Source organism: Zalophus californianus, chromosome 10 (genome assembly GCF_009762305.2).
Source record: "Zalophus californianus isolate mZalCal1 chromosome 10, mZalCal1.pri.v2, whole genome shotgun sequence".
In the NCBI taxonomy this organism is placed as follows: domain Eukaryota; kingdom Metazoa; phylum Chordata; class Mammalia; order Carnivora; family Otariidae; genus Zalophus; species Zalophus californianus.
The window spans coordinates 50,445,726-50,465,122 of NC_045604.1; the positions used below are offsets into that span (position 1 = coordinate 50,445,726).

The window sequence follows — 19,397 nt, forward strand, 5'->3', positions numbered from 1 at the left end:
CATCTTGTTCTTTCCACCACTTGCAGCCAGGCTGAGCCACCAAGGCTCCCTCACAGTCCAGTGTGGGTTGCAGCTCTGGATGAAACCACATCTCATAAGGAGAGTTTGATTAAGTCTGGATGGGCAGCTGCAGAGACCATAGTGTCTGAGAATAGAGTGCAGGTCAGCGAGAGGTGAAAAGGGCCTGGTCCACTCAGCACATTTTAAACTCAAGAGATGAGGGACTTAAGCAGAATCCAAATCACCACCAGGAGCCACAATCTGTTTGAGCTGGTGGCCCCAACGGGCAGGGGAGCAGCATAAATTTCAGTAAGGCAAAGCTAGGTGGTAACAGACTTTAAGTTCTGTCATATATAGTTAATTTGCAGAATAAATTGGTCAGGGCAGCAAAAGGATTTAACATCCAAATTCATTTGAAAAACAGAAGCTAGATGGGTATCAAGAGGAAAATGGAGACCGTTACAACATTCCCTTGCTGGTTGGAGTAGTATTACTATTGAATAATATTTTTATTAAAAATTTCTAGACCATTTGGTAGTTAAAGATATTTATAAGCCAGACTCCACAGTGTCTCAGCAAGTACTGAATCTCTCACGTAAACCCCAAGAGTCTCCCACCTGTGTGTAACTCATGTCTGCATCCTGGCCACCTTCACACACACACACACACACACACACACACACACACACACACACACACACACACACACACACACTGTGCACAGCCAGGCTCTTGTCATGCGGAGCCAAGGCAAATACTGGTCACATGTCCATTCTACCCATTTCAGAATTGTCAAGGAGTTTCTCTCGATTATGCTCGTCTTGTCCAGATTTGAAGCCAGAAAGAAAAGAGATGGTGAGCTCAGCCTGAGCAGGAGCATATGGGGCAGGAGATGGAGTAAATGGAGGAAAAGGTAGAAGGAGTCACACAGAGAGTGTCCCTGAGGGCATGGTTCTGGCGAAGCTAAGGGGACTCATGGGCACCCCGTAGCTGGGAAGTAATGCTGCCTGGTAAAGAGAGGGAAGCATCACTAATTCCATTATGAATCCGACTGGAAGCTCCGAGAGGCCCCCCTTGGAGCCCTCAACATTAGCAGAGGCCCACGCTGGGGCCGAGAGCTCTCGGTTTCTCTCTGGTCCAGCTTCCTCCCTCTCCTTGTGCTTGGGCTACTCCCCTGAGTGATCCTGGCTCCTTCTAGGGGAGGACCCCAGGGAGCGGGGAGCCTTCTGCTCTTGAGTGGTCTGCGATGCACACTTGGCTTCTCAGCTCAGCTTCCCAGACAGCAAACACAAGACTGGCGGGGGCTGGTGGGGGGAAGCCTTAGTCTCCAGACAAGTGCATGGGAGGCTCTTTGCTGGAGCCCGCTGAGTGTGCCCACTCACTCACGTGGTCTCTCTGCTAATGGAGATTTGCAAAGAGCCATCCCGCAGGTGTTCCTCATTTTCACCTCTCTCTAAGCCTGGTCCTCCCCCCTCCCTCCCCATGCCACTCTGTCTGGCAAATCAGCAGGGATAATCCCATGCAGCTCTGCACATCCAGAAGGCTGTGACTCTGAATCTCTATGTCAGGTTTATTTTGATGTTGACAAGAAGCTGCACACAGCTGTAGCGGGGCCTCGGGATGCTGAGGGAGCTAGAAACTTCTTCCCTCTTCCCATTGCCTGGTGCCCTGGGAGGAAGTCCAGCGGGTGAACGGCCAGGTCCCGAGTGGCCAGCAAATGGATTGGCACTGGTGGTGGGTCAAGGGAGGGCTCAGCAGGTGATGTCACAATGCTAAAGGCCATGGACACTGCAGTGGGTCAAGTGGTGTCCCCCTAAAATTCATGCCCACCTGGAACCTCAGGATGTGATCTTATTTGGAAATAGGTTCTCTGCCGATATAACAAAAATGAGGTTACCTTGGACTTAGGGTAGACCCCAAATCCAATTAACTGGTGTCCTCAGAAGGGAGAGGGAGATTTGGACACCCAGGAGAAGGCAACATAGCAACTGAGGCCAGGACTGGAACAGCGCAGCTCCAAACTGAGGGTCTCCAGGAAATGCCCCGAGCCACTAGAAGGTGGAAGAGGCTAGGAAGATTCTTCCCGAGAGCCTGCAGAGGGAGCGTGGCTCTGCCGACACCTTGACGTCGGACTTTCTGCCTCCAAAACTGGAGGAGTAGATTGTTGTTGCTGGAAGCCACCCCGTGGGTGCTGACTTGTTTTGGCAGCCCTAGGAAATGAAGGGGGAGGACTTGATAAGAACAAAAACCTTGGGGAAACTGCTCAGAGTCGCACAAATGACATTTTGGCGAATAAAGAACGGGACTGTAAGAGGCAAATGAAAAAAATGGAATCATGTCCACATTACAGAAGGGGGGTGTTGGACCATGTACCCCTACATTTATGACACTCCAGCCAAGGCCGAGAGAACACCTACGGGGTGCGAGGTGCTGGGCTCTAAGGGGCACACGGGTGAGTAAGGCCCCATCCTGGAGGCACATGGGGCAGACAAGACAAAGCCAGACCCCGTCTGACACAGTGCTGGGCATTCCTCTGGACATGGGCTCCAAGTACCAGTGGAATTAATTCTAGTAGGGCTGACAGGAGCAGAGAAGCACTTGGTAAACATCTAGGGAAGGACAGAAGCAGGGAAGAGAGAAAGACTCTGGGTGTGTGAGGGGAACAGTGGTACCAGCCCAGTCTCCCATACCCAGCACACGTGTGCACTTAGTAAATGCTTCCAGATCACCCCCCACCCTCACCCCACCACTCAGGTTTCCTGACCTGACCCTTATGGTGAATCCTAATGAGGCTTTGGGGTGCAGACTTGAGAAGTTGCAGGCAATAAAAGACCAGAGAGAGCTAAAATCCCTCTGCTTCTTGCCATCCCCATATATTTGTTGAATGCTTATCAAGTGCCAGGCATGGGGTGAGAACCACCACAGTCCAGCAAAACGTAAGGCAGCTCCTTGCCCACTGGGGACTAGCAGTCTAGCTGATTAGAAGGGCTCATTTCTGAAGTCAAAGCTTTAGGGCTTCCTAGGAATTCTTGGATTTTATTTTTGATCCTCTTGAGACACATGGGCTGTGTAGAGACAAGTCTCCAGGCATCTCGGTGGTTCACCGAGCTATCTTCATTTTCCCCTCTTTACACGAAGTTTAAGATGAAAAGGGGTGCAGTGGGAGTCACTGCTAGGCAAAGACTATCTTTGTGTTTTTATTAATCCCTTGGCAGATGCTGCTATGCCATTTTTGGACCCAACCTCTCCTCCTAAATGGACCATCACTATTACTGACCAAAAAAGAGGCTGACAGAGGCTTTGGTGAGTTCTGGTCAGAGGTTTGGTCAGTTTATTACTCAGTTAACTGTTCCCGTGCCAAAGAGGACTAACGACTTTTGGCAAAGACAAAGTGCTACGCCCACACCAAAACTTCAGTTTCACATGAACCTAATTAGCCAGGAACCTCAACCAGGCAATTATTTGTTTGATGACATGCTCATTAAGGGGGGAGGGGCGATCTTAAGAAAATGTCACCTTATGTTATCAATCAATTTTTAAAAGCCTTCTGGGGTATATATACCGTTTTTTTTCTGTCTCCTACAGCTTCCAAATCTGCATAGTCATAATTGATGAACAAAACTATCACCTGGAGGTGCCTTGGGGAAGGGTTTAATTCTGTTTGGTAGGCAATGCTTCACGAGGCAGGCAGAAAATTGGAAAACTGCATTTTTAGAGAAGAAAAATGTCAACAAGAATTGGAGGAAAAGTAAGCATTTTCTGACTAAGTATCAATTAAACAAAAAATTCAATTTTCCAGAATACACCTTTTCTTCAACCTCCCAGTTAATGGTGCTTTGCTAAGGTGCCCAGTGGATATTTGATGATTGCTAATTATTTACACTGGACCTCACCACACCCAGAGATGTTGCTCATCTTTATAACAAAGACCATTTGCTATTTCCAGAAACTTCCTCAAGAAATACCAAAGAACTAATTCTGAAGTTTCAGAAACTTTAATTTTAGAACCAAAAGTAAAGAATATATCCTGACAAAAGGATTTCTAAAAAAAGTTGTGAATTCATTTGTAGGAAAGGACAGGAATATAAACCCTATGGAGTTGGGACTGTTTCTGAACGTGCTGGACAATCGCGAACCGGTGGTTTTCTAGTATTGAATCCCAAAGCACATCCCCAAAGATGTGCTCCCTCTGAGCTAATGGGTAGTGATGAATGTGTGGCTGGAAACTCGGGTGGGCTCCTGTGTTCAGGCTGAGCCAGGGTAAAGTAGGAAAACTGCAGAAGACGGAGGTTTTCACGTTTCATCCTTAGGACCATTCTCAGGGTCCAGAGTGTCCCCCGACTCTTGCTGTTACAAGCACTGTCTTTTTTTGCTGGGGAAGTGGGATATGCCATGCTGAATCCTGGTACAAGGGCTGTCACTCACCTCTCAGCGCTGCCCACAGCCCCACAGCGATGTGCCTTCCGCCTCAGCTGCTATTTGGCGCCCGTGGCTCAGGACACCAATCAGATCCTTTAGCCCCTCTGTGCCATTAGTGGCTACAGCTTCCCCACATTGGCTCGTCACAGGAGAACCACCCTCTGCTCCTCAGAGCCACAATTGGCTGCCCCTTTTCTGAAGCTTAAGTCCTTCAGCTCCAACGTAAATAACTCCATGCTCATCAATAACTTTGGGATGCCTGTGTGTGTTTCACACAATTTGCAAGATGTATTTCTGCAGTATTTCTTCAAATCTTTGCAACTAGATAATCTCAGGCCAAGTCACATTTGTACCTGACAGGAGGGGAACTTGCTTTGGATTGATGTTCCTTTTTAGGAGAAAACTAGAAAAATCTCCAAAGAACCCAGGACAGCAAGGAGGGGAATGAATTGAAACCCAGCCTGTCTTGTTAGTGCCTCGTCACTTTGTATACAAGTCATTATGAATGATTTATTAATTCGACAAACATTTGTAAGCATTCAATAAATATTTGCTTAATGAGTTGCCGAATGCATTAGCTACTTGTTAGGCACTGTGGGCTATGACACTGGAAGGACAAGACACAGTCTGGCCCCCAAGGAGCCCATCTGATGGTGTGGCTGGTGGGCGGGGTAGGCAAGTAGACAAGGCATTGTGAGAAGAATTAATTGCAGAGAGTACTCAGTCCATCCCAGGCACCGCGAAACTCTCTTCATGGATTATGTCAGTTAATCTTTACCACAGCTTTACTAAATCAGTTCAGTTATTATCTCCTTTTTATATATGAGAAAGCCCAGGCACAGCAAAATTAAGAAACTCACCCCGAATCGTACAGCTTGCAAGTGAGAAGGTCAGAAATCAATCCCAGGCAGTGTGACTCACACTTCACCCCATAAGCCACTGTGGCATGGGGGCAGCTGTAGGCGAGCAGAGGAGTGGTTGGTTCAGGGAGGTAAAGGGTGTGAAGACTGGGCGATTGGTTTGAAGGACAAGGGAGAACCAACGAGGAAGCCGAGAGACTTCCATGTTGAGCAACGAGGAAGCCAGTGCGATTTGCTGAGCTAGCACCCTCAAGCAAGAAGCAGGTTGCTGGGGACAGTGTGGAATGACCGCCGCAGTTGGGGATACGTTGAGTTTGAGGTGCCCCTTGGACATTCAGGTGGATTTCCAAGCAAGCTACTAATGAGGCTCTGCTGTACTCATGGGAGAGGTCCTGGCGAGAGACAAGAGAGTTGGCTGTTGTTGGAATAATGCTTCATTCTTGCTGCTTGATTGTTTAAAGCTTTAGAAAGGGGCTAGCTATTTACAAATGGCTTGGTTGTATTCTTTATGTTTGACTTGTGTTTAAATTTTAAATCTATGATCACGAGTTATTATATTCACCCCGAGCATCCGGAGAGACTGATCCGAGCCGGAGTGCGTGGACGGAAGTGTGAATTCAGATAACTCCTGGACACCCTGTGTGAACAGGAGTAGGCTGGGGAGGGGATGGAGGGCGGGGTGCCGGTGGGCTCCAGGGCACAGTTAGCCACGGCTGTGCCACATTTGCCCCGTGTCAAGCTTTCTTTCCCGTAGATCCTAAGCTGTCTCCAAGAGCTAGGATCTAATTAGTTTGCATTTGATTTCTTTGCTGCCTAATGAACTACCTCTGTAGTTCTAGCTGTGATGTCATTAGCATCTCATTGCCTTGGGCACCAACTCAGGAGAGAGAGTCTTAAGCAGTCCCAGAATCCTACAGGAATCATACCAATTTCCTTCATAATGACTCATCCACCTCCATGACCTGTCGGTTCCTACCAGCAAAGCAGACCCTGTGTGAGGATGGGTCAGTCACTTTTATCATCCTCGTATTGTTCCTGAGTCTAGGTGGGTCAGGATGTACATGCCTAAGGCCATGGGCACATCCACAATGAGATTCTGAACGTTGAGGATGCCAATATTCTCATTCCACAATATTCTATTGGGGAAATTCATCCACTGTGTGCTGTAGGATACAGATTTAGCCTAAAGCAAATGGCATTTATTTATAGCAAACTGTATTTGCAAAATGCTTTGCAGTTTTGGGGTTGTTAACTACATTCCAGGTTGGCTGTTCTTCTACTTAGAAGAAAGCTAAGTGTCATGGCTGGACTCCAAAGCCTCCCTGAGAGCAATGAGATGAATTCTGCAAACAGGAATCAGAGGGGGCCACACCTGGGTGTTCTGGACCAGAAGGCACCTTTGCCTATTATAATCTTTTAAGGAAATAAGGTGGGGTCTCCTCCCTGTGACTCTCCACACACCGGCTTCTCTGCTGCCCACCCCAACACTGAGGGGGGGTTAAAAGCAAATGTCAAAGATCAGACCCTCCTGAAGATTTTAAGGTTTGGACTTCTCTTTCCCTTACCACAGACATGATGGTTAGAGGTGCTCTCTTTGGGCAAAGGGAGATTTATCTGAGCTTTCACCATCGGACTCCATCATTTTAAGGAGTATTTCCCAATTGCGTCTTTAACTGCACATGGAAAATGCATTTCCTCTTTGAAAAATCTCTCTCACAGACACATCTCTATTCTTTGCTGGAGCCTGAATAGATGGCTTTGGGAGTTCCCTGCTCATCACCTCGGTATAAATCCAGCTCCTCTCTAGACAGCTCCGTCCTGCATGACGAAGGGACTGGAGGGGCCTTTCAGCAGGCCCGCTTTCTAAGGACCTGAATATTTTCAGGAGAAGGAAAACAGGATTCTGGATTAAAACAAGAGTTTGGAGGTCTGCCACCATTTCTTTTGCATCCTCCTCTCCATGCCTCTCTTCTCCCTAACCTTGCACCTATCCGGGGCTGGAGGTTATTGAGCAGGATTCACTGAGTCTTGATTTTAATGGGGATAGTCAGAAGACTGCCGCCAGGGAACAGCCCCTCAAATGTTTACAGCAATTACAAGCCTTAATGAGGGAGTGCGGGAGGGCAGGGAGGTGGGCACTCAGCTCCACTGTGTTTGGGGATGTAGTGCCCTCTAGTGGCCGCATCTGTCTGTCAGAACGGTGCATCCTAAGTAATGAAGGGGCCCCTGGCCTACGGAGGGATGTGTATGGGGTGTGTGGTGGCCAGGAGGCGGCGGAGTTCCTGGGTATTTGGGGATTAAAGGTGAGAGAAAAGGAATGTGGTGGCAGATTATTTCCCCCTTGAAGTAAATTTTACTCCGTGTGAAGGATATCCAGGGGGATTTTAATTTTCTCTCAGTTACTTCTGTCTCTCGCTGTGTATGTTTCTCCTAGGGATACATTTTATGGAATTATGTTACTCATTAATATTTTACTATTTCATTGAAAAAAAATGGTACCACAACAAACTTTGTTAAGTAGCCAGGTGTTACTTTTCCACAAGTTTTTCCGTGGTGCCAAAGTGGCCCCATAGAATTCATCGCAGATTATTTCCTCTCACAGAAGAGCATTTTAGACTTGATATCCCCATCTAGTGGTCATTTCGTGGGAACTCTTTCCCAGTCCCTGTTGAATCCTTTCTCAACAAGGAGGGCTGTGGGTTGATGAAATGCCCCTGGTCCTCCAAGAGACCCTCAAGCTCTCTGGCACAGTTTGCATAGCAAAATTTTTTAAACTTTATCTTGAAAAGAAACACTGTGTCTTTTCTGATTTTTTTTTTTAATTTCATTCGCTTTCCCAGTGAAAGGCGGCCTGTTTTTCTAGAAATCATTTCAAGAATCCAAGACCTCATTCACCTCACTTATCTCTGCCTGGTTCATATTAGCTGTTGAAGAAGGTTGAGGCCTGGCCAGGGGCTAGGTGAGGAAAGTCCTGCTAGATTGTGCTCACTTTACAAATATTCCCAGCCACGGGCTTGACTGATGTGCCTAAACCTGAATGTCAGTCAAGATTTACATGTGGCTCTGAGTGACTCTGGGGCTGGCCGGTGTGGGCTTCTGTTTGATAACACCATTCTTTGCTTTGGTGTGTGCAGTTATGCAGTTCTTATAACCTAGGAAAGGTTTCAGTTCAACTCTGGGTTTGTTATTAAACAAATTGCAAATGTGAAATAAATTATAGCTCACATTTATAGTCACTGAGTGAGTCCTTTGCGTTAATGTGCAGAAGGAGTCCCATGTCAGGGGAGCTTCTGGATGGAAGATGCCTCATCCGCATACTGAGGATATTCATCTGGGAAACAACAGTGTTGAAATGTCTCATGACGTTTGCAAATGGGCTCATATTACATGGCAAACACAAGGGAGGAGGGCAGAGAACTCCCTGGACCCCACAAAAGAGAACCCTGTTAGAAAGTCAGTGAGTTGTAGCTCACAGTCACCTTCTGAAACCCCTTTGCAAACCCTTCCAGCCATTTCCCCCAAAGATCTGGGCCCATCAAGTACCACATTCCTGAGCGGTTCAAGATGACCAGAACGAATGTTCTGTATCTGCCCTTTATTTCTAGAAGCCCAGTGGTCTCTACGAAATTGTTTCATGTTCAGGCCTGTAGCTGTGTCACGAAGGGTCTGGGATCTCTTGTGGAGCCCAAGGGCTTTTGGTCAGTGGACTGTACTTCCAACTTCATCTAGCACGAATAAGTTAAATGGGAAATCATGAAGGCTTGGAAGACAAATATCAAGCCGTGTTTTCTTCCACAGGGAACAAAGTATTACTTATTTTCAGGTAGACATTTCTCTTCTTTGTCACCAAAAATAAACCGACAATTTCTCTAACTACTTTTCACTCATCAATCAAGGACGTTATAAATCCATCTCTTTGGAGTGCTTTGGAGTACCCAAACTCTCTCCTGTGTTCCGTGCATTGATGAATAATAAAGCAGAAAAGTCCTCTGCCTTCCCAGTGACTTAAAGGCTTTGGAATCCGACAAAATTTGATTCAAATCCCAGCGCTTACATCATACTAGCCGTGTGATCTTAAGGCTCTTGGTCTCACTTTCCTCATCCATAAGATGGGTGCAATGGTAAGAACTCCATGCAGAGAGTTCTTATAAAGGGTTAAAGGGGGTCTGGAACAGATCTCACTTCATAGTTTGCGTAAATCTTACCTACAGTTATGATTAAACTCTTATGATGATGGTTGGACATGCACTAGCCACTGTGTTATGTACTTTAAAAACATGTTGCCGTTTATTCATCGCACAATGCTAGGGACAAGGGATATCTTCATTTTATGGATGAAGAAACTGAGTCCTGGGCTAATCACTGTTGTTACTGTTGGGATTATTGACGACAGTCGTAGATCCTGCAGACACTGCAGATGCATCCCTCTGAGGGGATCGGTGGAGCTGAGGGTTCTCCAAAAGGAAACAACCTGATCTCACATTTGGAAGGCCGTTTCCAACTCTGATAGGTTACAGGGAGGACGGGTTCCCCACATTGACTGGGACGTTAGAGTCACATCCTTAACAGTGACGTTTTGTGACCTTTCTGGGATTTGACTCCAGCACTCAGGGGCCACAAGATCATGCAAGGCCTTGCTCTTTTGCCTCATTGCCTCATTGCTCCTTTTCATTTTGTGTCTGGCAGGCAACTCCCCATCCGACGAGTCAGAGGAGCGGGAAAGAGACCCGAAGGTGCTGACGTTCCCAGAATACATCGCCAGCCTGTCAGAGTCTGGCACCAAGCGCATGGCGGCTGGAGTCCGCATGGAATGCCAGAGCAAAGGACGATGCCCCTCATCCTGCCCCCTGTGTCATGTGACATCCAGCCCTGACACTCCTGCTGAGCCAGTTCTGCTGGAGGTGACCAGAGCAGCCCCCATCTATGAACTGGTGACCAACAACCAGACCCAGAGGGTAAGAGGCCTGGGACTCAGGGAAGCATCAACAACAACAGAGGGCTTTCCAAATGGCCGGGGTGGGGGTTTGGTGACAGGGTGTAGTTGAGTTCCGTGCTAGACTAGGAATACTGAGATTTTATGTTTAGTTGATCCAGGCACATAATTTGCTTAGATTTGCATGTTTGCATATTAAGTCAAATCAGTGCATCCACAACACCCATGGTAATGACTCAGGAGTCACAACTCAGCATTTGTGTAGATTCTTGAGCAACAAGGGCTGGGAAGAAGAAGGTAGATCAGGAGGCGTGGCATTCATAGTCACCAAAGTCATTGTTCAGAAAGCCTCAGGGGACAGTTATGGGGGGGAATGCCAGCTCCCCTAACAGATCCCAAGCCTGGATTGACTGCAGCGAGGCTAGAAAGAGTGTGTTGGCATAGGTTCCAAAGGGAAGGGTCCGGTCTTAGCCTGGGGGGCATGGTGTCCTGCCCATGGCTCTGACTCTAAGAACAAAGACCACAAAACCCCACATCCAAGCAAATCTTCTGTCTTATATTATACTGCTAGGTTATGACGTGTCCCAAGCAGCCCTCCTTTCCCTGTGTGGTTCCCTTTCCAAAGGTGCTACGAGAAAATGAATGGACCCAAAGGGATAAGCTGGAGAACTGTGGCAGAGACAGTGGCTTAGCTCATCCCCTAGCTCTCTGATCTCCTCAAGGACAGAAAGAACAGAGTGGGTCACAACACATGCAACAGCAACGATGATGACAATGACAAGAATAAAAACACAAAAGCTCAGGGTGCAGGGCTTCTGATGCTACAGGCAAAGGTGACCTTGAGGGACGAGACCATAGTAGAGTCAGAGCAGAGAGCTCCTTACCTGCCTGAGAGCTGTGTCCATCCAGGCAGGGTGATGATTGCTTTCTCTTTCCCCTTTTAAGGACACCTGGTGTGTCACAGTTGTTTCATAGGTGATGCTCCGCCAGCAAGGAGGGATTTTGCACGTGTATGCTGCTCTTGCCAATGATAGTTCAAAGCAAGATTCCTCACAGGAACGAAAGGAGTTCCTTTGGCCTATGAATTCCTCTTCATTCTGATGGAAGTGACTGGGGAAGAAGAGCTGGGGCAAGGAGACCACGGAAGGGTGGCTTGCAAGGGTTGATGTCACCATGGAGACCCAAACCTGCAGTGGCTTTAATCCAGTGCACTTACCTGCCCCACTTTGTCTTCTGGGAGCACCCGAGGCCGCTGCAGCTGGTGCCCCAAGAGCTCCTGAGCACTTGGCCTGGACTAGCAGAGGCAGGGAATACACTCATAGCACCACCCTATGGGACAAGGCACACGAAGCTGCAAAGTAGGGAAGAGCTGGGTGGGAGAGGAGGACAAGGACTCCCAGCGTCTTGCAGGGGCGTCGTGGGTAAAAGGGGAAAGCTGAAGGAATTCGTGTCTTTAGCATCTCCCTCTCTGGATCTCCTACTTGCCAGACCTTGGCCCTTCCCTGTCTCTCTGCACTGGTTTTAAGAGAGGGGTTGGGAGAGATCGTCCATCTGGCCGTATTTGAACATTGTAATTTCTGAACACATAGACAAGGTGGCCCAAGGTGCTCCCGTCACCATCCCATGTTTCTTCTCTCTCATTCCTTAGACATAGTCTGTCTTCTCTGTTCATTCTCTCTGTTCCTCCACTCTTCCTTCTAATTTTCCCTTTCTCACAAAGAATGCAGATATGGAGTGAAAAAGTGAACGAAGAGGGGTGCTAAGTCACGACACCAGTAAACTCGGTGTGTGTTCTTATCTCTACCCCTCTGGTAGGTCTGGGGCCAATTTTCTAACCTCTCTTGGCCTCCTGTTGGACTAGATCATCTATGGTGCCATATTTCAGTCTAGTGATTAGAAACAGTCTAGAAACCAATAGGTCAAACTATATAACCCACCAGGTGTCTCCAACCCAACATCTTCCACCCCAAACAGTTACCACTGTGCTTCAGTCTCGGTGAATGGGATTCTTTTCTACCAAGTTGCCCAAGCTGGAGGCCAAGTATGCTTCCCTGACTTTTCTTGCCACTCCCTAACATGTATCTATCATCACCAGGGACTACAAATACTTTGAATCTATCCTTTTGTGATTGTACCTTCATCACCATCTTCCACTGTAATAGCAGGCCACCATCTTCTTGTTACAGTAGCTTCTTACTGGTTTTCCTGTGAGACCAGTCAGAGTTTTCTGTCTGATACAGACATCAGGTCTTATTGCAGCAGGGCAATTCAGTAGCTCTGCAGAATCTGTTAAATACAATCTAGAGTCCTTAGCATATCGTTATAAGGGCAGTTCATTGTCCAATTTGGTCCTCGCTTACATGGTTAGGTTGTGTCTACTTTATGCTTTATATTCTATCCCCCAAATTTTAACTCCTGGTACCTCCTTAAACACAACACATTTTCTGTCATGCATCTGGCCCTTCAGACTTGTCACTCTCTCTCTCGCAGGAATAGCCTCTCCTACATTTCTGCCAATGGCAGTACTTCCAGGTTTCAGCTCAAGCATCCACAGCCATAACAAGCCCTCCCTTGTTCTCCCAGGCCAGCCCCTGTTCCTTCAAGTGGCTCCCACTGTCTGTGTCCCTGCATCTTCTGAAGCACGTATCACCTGCTGTCACGAGTGCTGACGTATTTGTTTATGTATTTGTCCTGTAGACTCTGAGAAGCACTCATTCTTCTATGGAATCCTAGCTCCTAGCTGACATGTAGTTGACACCCCGCTGGATAAATGAATGAAATAAATAAATGGAGGAATGAACGGAGGGGTGAACTTGGCCTGAAAGTTCAGCTGCTTTCCCTAAAACAAAATAAGAACAAAAATGGGAAAATCCTATTTCTTTTTGGGAATCGGGATTAAATTTCATAACAAATGAGGATCCTCATGCAATGCCTGCCACATTCTAGATACCAAGAAAAATGTAATTTTTTTTCCTTTTCCTTTCCAGAAGGGCTCCTTCTTGATTTCCCCTCTTCTACCCCAGCCTACCTTCCACAGTTACCGATAGCCCAGGATTCAGGGAGTAGGAACTTGTGGAATTGTGTGAACCAAAGGTGGAAAGTTAAAGCTTTTGAAGAAATGTCTGTCATCATAAGTGTTGGTCCTTACTTCTTTTTTTTTTAAGATTTTATTTATTTATTTGAGAGAGAAAATGAGATAGAGAGAGAGCATGAGAGGGGGGAGGTTCAGGGGGAGAAGCGGACCCCCCACTGAGCGGGGAGCCTGATGCGGGACTCGATCCCAGGACTCCAGGATCATGACCTGAGCCGAAGGCAGTCGCTCAACCAACTGAGCCACCCAGACGCCCTGGTCCTTACTTCTTTGGGTTGAAAATCGGATCATGTTTCTCCGCTGTTTCAAACACTCTCCCCTGCTCTTAGAATGGGACACCACCCCTCACCATGGACCACAGGGTCTCTGTAACCGGCCCCACCCCCTTCCACTTGCTGAGCACCTCTTTGTCCTTCACTCTGGCTCTTGCAGCCAAGAGAGCCTTTTTACTCGGTTGATTTTAAATGTTAAGTGTCACCCAGGCTGAAGTCATCTTAATATTGGTTTTTCCACCTGGAACACTTCCCCATCTTTTGTGACCAGATAACTCGTGATCTGTCCTTCAGTGCAGATGAGAACACACACGCTCATGGAGGCCTCCCCAAACCTCTCTGTGAGATTATCCCCCTTCCTTTTCCCTCCTGTCCCAAGTCACCCTTTTCCTTTGGAGCCCTTACCACCAGTCCTACTAATCTGGTTGCTTATGTAACTTTTGTCTGTTCCTTTGTTTGTTATTTGGCTGCAAGATGTATGTGGGCAGGGGCTGACTATGTCTAATGCCACCCTGTATCCTTCATGCTTAGCACAGGAGCCAGACCCTTACAGGTGCTTAGCCAGTAATTGTTGATTGAAGACTGCACGCGGGCAGCCACAATTTCCTCTTTATTCTACCCCTCTCAACGGAAGTCGGTTTTCCTAGCTTAAGAAAGTATACTTTTGGTTTGAGTTTGGTTCAGTCAGGTGAAACATGGAGTGAGCACCTACGGTGCACCGGGCTTCCTGCTGGGAGCCGGCGGACAATCAGTCACATTGAGCCCAGGCTCTGGGGTGGCCCCCACTCACTAGCCTGTGACCCTGAGCAAGTCACTAATTTCTTTGACTCCAAGTGTCCTCCACTGTAAATCCTGTTTACCGTGGAGCTCAAACTGCAGTGTTAGCCCTAAAAGGGCCTTGAAATTCTAAAACTACACACACATTATCCTGATAACCAAGAATTGGTCCCTGCTCCCTCGGAGCTCCCAGTCTGGGAGTAGGAGGGTGGGAGAGGGGTCACTATGAACCCTTATGTGAAGTTCTGGGAGAATGTAACTTAGGGTATTAGCTTGCAGCTTAGACATTTCAGTTTTTGTAGGGTTATCTGTCAGTTTTTTCTTACGCTTTTCTTCCTTTTCCTTCCTTCCTTCCTTCTTTCTTTCCTTCCTCCCTCCATCCCCTCTGCCCCCCACTTCCAATGTTTTTGGCCTAAAATTTCCCAAGATGGCTGCTTCCTTTCTCTAATTTGCCAGTTCTGTGTGGGTGTGGTAAGAGTGGGTCAGAGAGAAGAGACTCAAAGGCAAAGCAGAGGCTGCGGACCGTGAGCTGACCCAGAGAGAAAGCTGACCTCGGCCAGAGGGCACGGCCACACACCTTGTGGCCAGCCTCGCCCTCTCCCTGTCCCTGGGCTGGGGTAGAGGCAGCAGGGCCCCGCTGAGGGGTCAGTGCCCGTCAGGATCTTCTTCCTCACCAGGGAATTGTCCCATCTCAAGTTCTGTTCCCTGACTAGTCTAATTTTATCTTTTTGTCCTTTCATCAAATAGGGAATATGTGCCGTGAAATCACTGTATGTAAAGAATTGTCCTAGGCTCTGTGGCATTTGTATGCTTCCACAGAAGACCCAAGCCTGTCATTCGAACATAATAATAATTGCTGACATTTACTGATGACTGATGTACTGTTTATATGTGACTAATGCGTGCACAGCACAGGTATTATGCTATGCCCTTTGGCCTATATTATTTTGGGTCATGATCACAACAGCCCTATGAGGAGAGTGCTGTTTCTGTCCCATTTTTCCACTGAGGAAACCAAGTTGATCTAATTTGCTCCAGGTCACATGGCAGTGATTTGCAGAGCCGAAGTCCTCACCCAGGGCAGACAGCTCTGGAGCGCAGTTCTTCACCTGGTTGCTGCTCTGTTTCTACCTTCTACCAGGAAAGAGAGGCCTCACACTCAAGCACAACCCAAGGCAGATCTGCATAAATATTGTACGTGGGGCACAAGGCACGCTGAAGGAATGCGGCAGAGGGGCAGTGCTGGGCAGGATGCAGAGGGCAGATGAGGATGCACAGAGAGGCATTTGAGAAAGGGCCAAGTGCCTAAGGGTGGAGAGAAGAGGGGTCAGGGCAGTGGATGGTCGAGAGGTTATTGTTGCTAGGGCCCTGGGTATGGAGTGACGACGGATGGAGAAGAAGGGAGAAGTAAGACTTGCTTCCAAGGTGACAGCCCTCAACCATAGGGGTGAACTGGCACGTTAAGGAGAAAGCAGTGCCAGGGAGGTCCTGCGAGGTCTAGTTTCCCAGAATCGGTCTGGGGGTAGGAATTTTAGATCAAAAAAGTGGTGAAGTGGTGCCCCAGCCTACTGGCTGAAAGTAATCTAGAACCAAGCAAAGCCTGGATTCTGTCTCTTGACGGTGGTGACCCAGCCCTGGCTCCTGGACACTTACTCTTCCTTCTCTTGCAGCTCTTGCAGGAGGCCACCATGAGCTCACTCTGGTGCTCAGGGACTGGAGATGTCATCGAGGACTGGTGTCGATGCGACTCCACAGCTTTTGGAGCGGATGGACTCCCCACCTGTGCACCTCTCCCACAGCCTGTGTATGACTCCCCTTCTCTGCCTCTCTGTTGCGTGCCCGCCTCTGCACGGTTCTGCGAATGTGTATTACAGGGCATCCAGTTGTTGCAAAGCAATAGACTGGGGGCCAGGGAACAGGAAGAAAAACACGAGGCAGCTCCTGGCCTCAGCGAGCTTTCAGTCTTAGAGATGCAGCACGTAGAGTGTCAAAGGAGAAGACATGGTCTGATAAGAGTTATCAAAGACATTTAAGTCAAGTGTGAAAGGGAATGTTCAAGTCTGAATTGGGGGCATGGTGAAGGCTTCATGAAGGAGATGGCACTTGAGTTTCTCCCTGAAGGTAGAGAGGGTAGGACGGCATGGCCAGAAGATCAGAGGGCTAAAGTGATGTTGCTGGGGAGGAAGTGAGAGATTGGTAGTGAGACTCTACTAGGCCAATGACACATTTCCTGGGTGGCAGCTCTGTGTGGAGCCGTTAGGTACTGTTATCACTTCCATTTAAGAGACGAGGAAATGTATTCAGATGCTCTGAATGATTTTTCCAAGGCCCTCAAGCAGGAAGCAGAGCTGCCACCGCTAAGAGGCCATGATCTCAGCCACCATAGTGTTGAGAGGACACAACGGAGAGATGATTTGGGATAGAACCAATGGGGGGGGGGCGGGTGGGAGGGGGGTTGTGGGTGACTTGCTGGTGTGGGAGGGAGAAGGAGGGATTTGAGAATGGACCTATGACTTTGGCCTCGGTGGCTGGGAAGACAAATAAGCCACAGCTGAGAAGAGAAGCATCCGGGGACATGCAGGTTTGAGGAGGAAGCTGTGTCCAGTTGGACCCGTCTTGAAGATATAGCAGGGCAGTTCTACCGAGATGTTCAGTGGTCAGAGGGAAAGACAGTTTGGAGAACTAGACATCTACTAGAGATAAGAAGATTTAAATCAACCCCAAAGAAATGAGCAATGGAACCCCAGCTATGAGAAAGGATCCTCCTGAATAAGTATCAACTGGAAAGAGGAGAGGGTCAGAGATGAGTATTAGGGGCTGTCTGCATTTGAGGGGTGAACAGAGTACAAAGGGTTGCCAAGGTGGTTCAGGAAGAACATGTCCAATTTCCTTGCCCTCAGGGGAAGGCTGCACAGAACTGGCCAAATCCCTGTAAATCCTGATGGGCTAAGGCCTGGGGCAGGCACCCCCTTAGCCTCTGCTGTGACATCTGTACTGGGAGTGACACACAGACATACGGTGTCTAGTAAGGAGTGCTGGCAGGAACCACTGGCGTCGCATGGTCCCGTGGGTTGTTGAGGCAAAAAAAGCCCAAAGGGAGAATCAGGACCCATGGGAATTCGAGGGCGAAGTCAGCAGGAACGAGCCAGCAGGAGGACACCAGCAAATGAGAGACCGGTTGTGCGGATGCTGCCCTCCAGCCTGATGCAGGGAAGTGCTGGTGGGCATCAAAGAGCCAGGACTGAACAGGAAGAGAACCAAGAAAGATGAGACACAACAGGAGACGATCAGTGCAAACCAACGTCTTCTCTTGTCCACATGCCCTCTCTCTATGGGTAGTTTTAGTTACATCAGTGCTTGGCTTCTTGCTCTTTACGGCCATGACTTGGACCTCTTGAGTCAAAGGAGAATCAAGGTCATTATTAGTCAAGGTTCTTTCTTTTGGTATAAAGGGAGCCACTAGAAGCAGACGGTGCTTCTAGATGGATTCACCCACTAAGAAAACTACCTCATTTTTGACACAACACTGAGGCCACTAAACAGTTATCATCAGTTGGACACAAGATCCAACCATTGGTGTCTTAGGGCTGATTTTCTTTCTAAATCTGCGTTTACTGTATGTTATTGCGAAAGATCAAATTGGGCTAAATTTCCATAAGCAGGAACATCTATTAAGGACTTCACTTCTCTTGTCAACTTTAATCACTTCTTTTAGTAGCAGACCTTAGTTTCTTGAATGTTTCTTGGTAATTGGAAATAGAAATGCACTCTGGTTTTACACGAGTCTATGTAAATCATGCGTGCTGCTGTTTCTCAGTAGAGGTCGGCTTTGGTCCGCATTTTCACAGAATCTGACTTCTCAGAAAGGCTTAGTTACTTACTTAAGCTTCCTAATGCTTTTTTCTTCAAAATAGCACTCGGCATATGACTCTAATTAATGAATTCGTCAATATCCGCACTGTTTTGGGTCTACTCCATCTTTCATGTCATCTGCAAACTATGCACTCCTTCATAGTAAGCCACTAAGGAGCATGTGTTTTGCATTATTTTCCCACTGGTTGAATTCCTTGCTATTGCTCCCACAGCCTCCCGTGATTTCTTCTTAAAGTTCTTATCACACATTATTATAATCACATGTATAATTGTATGTTTTTCTATTGACCACTCCACAAAAGAAGGGGCTATGGGGCACATGGGTGGCTCAGTTGGTTAAGCGTCTGCCTTCGGCTCAGGTTGTGATCCCAGGGTCCTGGGATCGAGCCCCGCATCAGGCTCCCTGCTCCGCGGGAAGCCTGCTTCTCCCTCTCCCACTCCCCCTGCTTGTGTTCCCTCTCTCACTGTCTCTCTCTCTGTCAAATAAATAAATAAAATCTTAAAAAAAAAAAAAAAGAAGGGGCTGGAGCTGGCTCAAGCACCACGGCATCTTGAGCACCAAGCACATTCTGATACATAATAGGTGCTCAACAAACATTTGCTGAATTGAAATTGACCGTTGCCTTGGTGTGTTCCATCTGTAGCACCTGGCACAATGACCCCCTGAGACCAGTGACAGGCATCTGTGAGCTGAGTAGAGAGCAGAGGTCGATGATTATGGGAGGTCGTGGGATATGGGGACCAAGGATGAGGGTGAGTGGCAGGGATGGCATGTGATGGATGGAGACTGGAATGAGCAGGAGCCAGGAAAATCCCCAGAAGCCAGTGGTCTAGAAAGAAACCCGGAACTGGAGGCAAGTGAGAAATCTGAGATATACGTATGAAGTCAGAACAAGGTAACAAATTGAAACCACTTGGACCATTAGGAGATCCGTACCATGAACGTCAATAATGTGTAGTGAGTCTCTGCAAGGCACAAGGACGTATGAGAAGGCAAGGCAAAAGAGCGGTGAAAATGGACAATTTGCATGGAAGGAAGAGACTTTGAATTGGGAAAAACAAAGAAAGACTGGAGTCGGGAATCAGGATAGTCAAAGAAATCCAAGAACAAAAAAAGAACCTGAAAGCAGAGCTCAAGTTTGCAGCCACAGGACATCACCCCGAGGAGAACT

General features: G+C 47.8%; 1 protein-coding gene across 2 annotated transcripts in view; it reads left to right on the forward strand.

Moving 5' to 3' along the window:
• The window catches only part of ASTN1 (astrotactin 1), a 306,052-nt gene that overhangs the window by 264,741 nt on the left and 21,914 nt on the right, over positions 1-19,397 (forward strand). For both annotated transcript variants that reach the window (XM_027613431.2, XM_027613432.2), the window contains exons 17-18: positions 9,966-10,234; positions 16,023-16,156. In XM_027613431.2, coding sequence (XP_027469232.1) covers positions 9,966-10,234; positions 16,023-16,156 — 403 coding nt within the window. The remainder of the gene's footprint in view (positions 1-9,965; positions 10,235-16,022; positions 16,157-19,397) is intronic.